General features: G+C 34.8%; 1 protein-coding gene across 1 annotated transcript in view; it reads right to left on the reverse strand.

Annotated features, from left to right (window-relative positions):
* Window positions 1-750: 750 nt before the first annotated feature.
* The window catches only part of LOC107669771 (ryanodine receptor 1-like), a gene marked incomplete at its 5' end in the record, with an annotated part of 29,573 nt that continues 26,122 nt past the window's right edge, over window positions 751-4,201 (reverse strand). The window contains 8 exons of the mRNA XM_016462152.1: window positions 751-1,264; window positions 1,987-2,038; window positions 2,130-2,230; window positions 3,099-3,163; window positions 3,283-3,439; window positions 3,526-3,660; window positions 3,747-3,893; window positions 3,980-4,040. Coding sequence (XP_016317638.1) covers window positions 1,169-1,264; window positions 1,987-2,038; window positions 2,130-2,230; window positions 3,099-3,163; window positions 3,283-3,439; window positions 3,526-3,660; window positions 3,747-3,893; window positions 3,980-4,040 — 814 coding nt within the window. The remainder of the gene's footprint in view (window positions 1,265-1,986; window positions 2,039-2,129; window positions 2,231-3,098; window positions 3,164-3,282; window positions 3,440-3,525; window positions 3,661-3,746; window positions 3,894-3,979; window positions 4,041-4,201) is intronic.

Raw genomic sequence — 4,201 nt, forward strand, 5'->3', positions numbered from 1 at the left:
ATACTCACTTGTGACAAATGAGTTCAGAGTATCAGAGCTCCAACAAAAATATATCATCTATGTATTTAAATGGATAAATTAAGTTGCAGTCTTGCTATCTGAACGACACAGTTCATGTCACGGTCTTAAATGACAGTATAGCAACATAAATAATACTGTGCATATAGTCATGATAGTGCTTCTTTCCCATAATCAGAGTAAAAGGACATTGTCTTGTAAATCTAGAGAGGACGATTTTAATAAAACAAATGACCCACAAACTCTCTCCACCTCTCTATATTTGTAATACAGCATTTTGTAGCAGGACACCATGGAAGTGTGTGCTTGGCAAGGATACAGCATCTCATTATAAGACTCTAGAGTGCAAAACAGGTGGTTTCACATTTTTACAAAGTTAAAACGTCTCATGAGACCATTTGTAATTCTCTGAAACTTGAAACAGAGGCGGGAAAGAAATATTGGGGTTGTAACACTTTCCTCTCAAGATTAAAATGGTGAAGATATTTCAGTTGCACGCAATCTCACATTCGCTAGACATGCCAGGGAAAAAGCCTGGCTTAATATTTGTCAAAATGCTCTATATATAAGTCACAGAGCAGGATGCTACCACTCATATGGCTATATTTCTGTGGTATACATGAATAAATAAACATAAACAAAGCTATATTTATATAGGCTAAGATTATAAGATCTAGACAGCAACTCCACACATAAAAAGATCGCTATGTAGACTATCAAAACAGTTAAGATTCAACATTAGGTACTGAGATTTTTTAGATTCATAGTGACAAACAAAACAGAGAGGAATGGAAGGCTTTGTTTAGGAGTGTTTGTTCATTTAGGCTTGATTTGATTTAAAAGGTAAAGGCCATGTAGTGTGTGTGTATATATATATACATTTTAAAATACTTTCTTTTGATGCTCAGTCTTAGCTCTTTTTCTCCCGTTTAGTCAAACACGGGGAAATCAAAGGTTTTAAATATTATGAGTGAGTTTGTGTGGTCTGTGTGATGTGTTGGCTGAAGATGAGGGTTGTGAGAGTCAAATTAAGGCTGCACTTGGTCATTTATCTCGTTCCCTTCTTTTGCCTATTTTTCATAATTTCCTCTTTGACCCTCATTCCTGAAATGATACTTGTACACAAACACACACTTTCAAGGCTGTAGAATTAGCCAAGTTGATCCTCATACTGCTTCCTGAAACAGTCACCAGCTGGGAAGAAGTCCCAGCATCGCTCCTGGTACATTTTCCATACATATGACTCCTAGAAAGAGAGAAAAATAAAATAGTTTATTATTGAAATTTTAATATACAAACACTACTGTTCATATTTTGGGGTCAGAAAGATTTTGTTTGAAAGAAATTAATACTTAAGCAAGGACACCTTAAATTGATCAAAAGAGACATTAAGTACATTTATGTATATATGTATATATATATGATATATATATAATTGCCATTATGAGGTAATGATAAATGCAGTACATTTTCTGTTCAACAAAGAACCCTGAAAAAATTTAAATTTCCACAAATATAAAAATATATATATATATATCTTTTAACACTGAAATTATTAAGAAATATTTTTTGAGCACCAAACCAGCACATTAAAATGATTTCTGAAAGATCATTTGAAACCGAACACTGGAGTAATGACTGCTAAAAAATTCAGCTTTACCATTATAGGAATAGATTACATTTAAAAATATATTAAAATATACATATTTTTTATTTTAAACAGTTATGTTTAAAATGCATTATTTCACAATATTACTGTTTTGACTGTATTTTGATCAAATAAATGCAGCCTTGGTGAGCATAAACAATCTTACTGACCCAAACCTTTGAACATTAGTGTATATATATTTATAATGTATACCCTCTTATATGCAAAGTAAACTCTTAGTTAAGTTTTTTATTTAATTTAATTTTTATTTGGTTCAGAAAGACAATTTTGGACAGAGTTAAGAATAAAACAACACTGACTTGTCCTGTGTGTTCTGTTTCGTCTTTATTGATTAAATACATCAGGAAGAACCTACATGACAGAAAAAAAAACATGATTTCAAAATGAGGAAACAAAATATTAGCTCTCACCATTTCTGAATAAACAAAAGTATTACACTTACATGTAATTGGCTAAATTGTGCTCCTCCATCGTGTGCGTCTCGAAGCCATGCGGAGTCGAGTCAAAGTTGTCGCTTCCAATTCCACAGATGAAACATTTAGTCTTTGAAATAAACAACAACAAAAAACACCTTAATTTTTCAGAATGTGTCAGACTGCAATCCATACTAACAAAAGTATGCACTGCACTCTCAGCAATTGCCACAAGGGGCGCTATGGCACACATTAGCAAAAAACATCTTCTACAGTCAATTTTCTCTTTCAGGTCAACCACTGCCACAGCGAAGCAACAACTTGTAGAAAATCTCTAGAAAGCGAGGTAAAGTTGATCTCTGCGTATGAACATGCCTACTTCCCTACTATATAGTAGGTGAAAAATTGTACGTGAAATGAGAAGTATGTCCAAATTCATAGTATTCATAAAATAACAGCCGAAAAGTACCTGGATGACCTACTACTTCTGCCAAGATTCTGAAGTACACATCATTTTGATCATAGAGACTATGATCATTGACCAATCATAGTTTGTTTTGTTTCTATGTTCCGTTTAGGGGTGGGCCTCCAATGCAAAAGTTTCACATGTAGATTTTGTATATTAAAGTATAGTGTATTTATAGTATTAAAGCAATAGCAATAATATGGATAATGGACTCATATTTTGGCTCAAAGCGACTGTTTTAATGTTAAAACGGCTTAATGATGGATTTTTTTCGTACAGCTTTTTGCTTCACAAGATGTTAATTGATGGACTGGAGTCATGTGGATTACTTGTGAATTATTGTGGTGTTTTTATCAGCTGTTTGGATATTTTAACAGCACCCATTCACTGCAGATGATCCATTGGCAGGCAAATGCTAAATGCTAAATTTCTCCAAATCTGTTCCAATGAATAAACAAACTCATCCATATCTTGGATTGCCTTTTCATTTTTGGGTGAAATATTTCGTCAAGCATAAAACTGGCAGTTGTACCTCCATGTCCTCTCGGACCTGCTCCTGCTGATCTCTCAGCTCACCGAAGGCATCAATGATCAGACCTGCATACAACACAAACATCATTTCATAATGACAGATATTATTATGTCCAAACCTTTTAAATATTACATTTACAGAGTAGAAAAATTCACACAGGGTCTAAAAAAAACATATTCTTCACCTTGAATGATAGCCAGCAGGATGACAATGACAAAAAAGAAGAAGGTGATGTCAAAGACCACACGATAAAGTTTATACTCGTCTCCGGCCGCATCCTCGATCTCGTCTCCTATACCACCACCAGCTCGCACACCCACGTACATATGGAACAGATAACACTGAGAGAGAAGACTTGATCACAGTCAGGTGTGAAATGAGAAAGTGTAATTCAACCAAATGTAGATATTTGTGTATGAACTCTTACAGTCATCATGTCGTCACACTTCATATCCGGTTCGTCTTCATCCTCACTCATGTTGTAGAACTTTCGGAAGAAATTGAAGGCCACCACGGTGTAGAGGTAGACCACCACAGCCAGCAGACCCACCGTCATCAGCAGCTAAACAACAATCGCCATCAAGATTAATATCTGGAAGAGATTTCTATAAAATCTCAGTCAAATATAATGATTTCTGAGAGCTGTACCTGTTTGCCATTGTGGGTTACAGAAGACAGGATGGTGCGCAGGGTTTTGACACCCATAGCAATGTCCAACAGATGACAGGCGAAGAAGAAGTTGTTGTAGTGGCCAAGCAGTGACATGACCAGATACCAAACCAGATACAGGAACGTCTTCGAGCAAAACAGAATCCAAATGATTCATTGTTATAAATTTCCTCAACTTACTGAAACAAAGTGATGTCTTTACTGAAACTCACATTATCAGTGAACACCACTCCAAATTTCCAGATCTGGTATTTCATGTCAATAGATGTCAACCTGTGGATTCATTAATTGTTATAATGAGAAACAGAATTTCCATTCTATTATAACATCATATTTAAGAGCAGTGATGTCTGAATCTCAAACAAATGACTTCTCATGAACAGGTTAACTTTAGTGAATAAAAAAAAAAAAAAAAAAAATCAGCTTCACCAGAG

Source organism: Sinocyclocheilus anshuiensis, unplaced genomic scaffold (genome assembly GCF_001515605.1).
Source record: "Sinocyclocheilus anshuiensis isolate Anshui unplaced genomic scaffold, SAMN03320099.WGS_v1.1 scaffold740, whole genome shotgun sequence".
NCBI lineage: Eukaryota > Metazoa > Chordata > Actinopteri > Cypriniformes > Cyprinidae > Sinocyclocheilus > Sinocyclocheilus anshuiensis.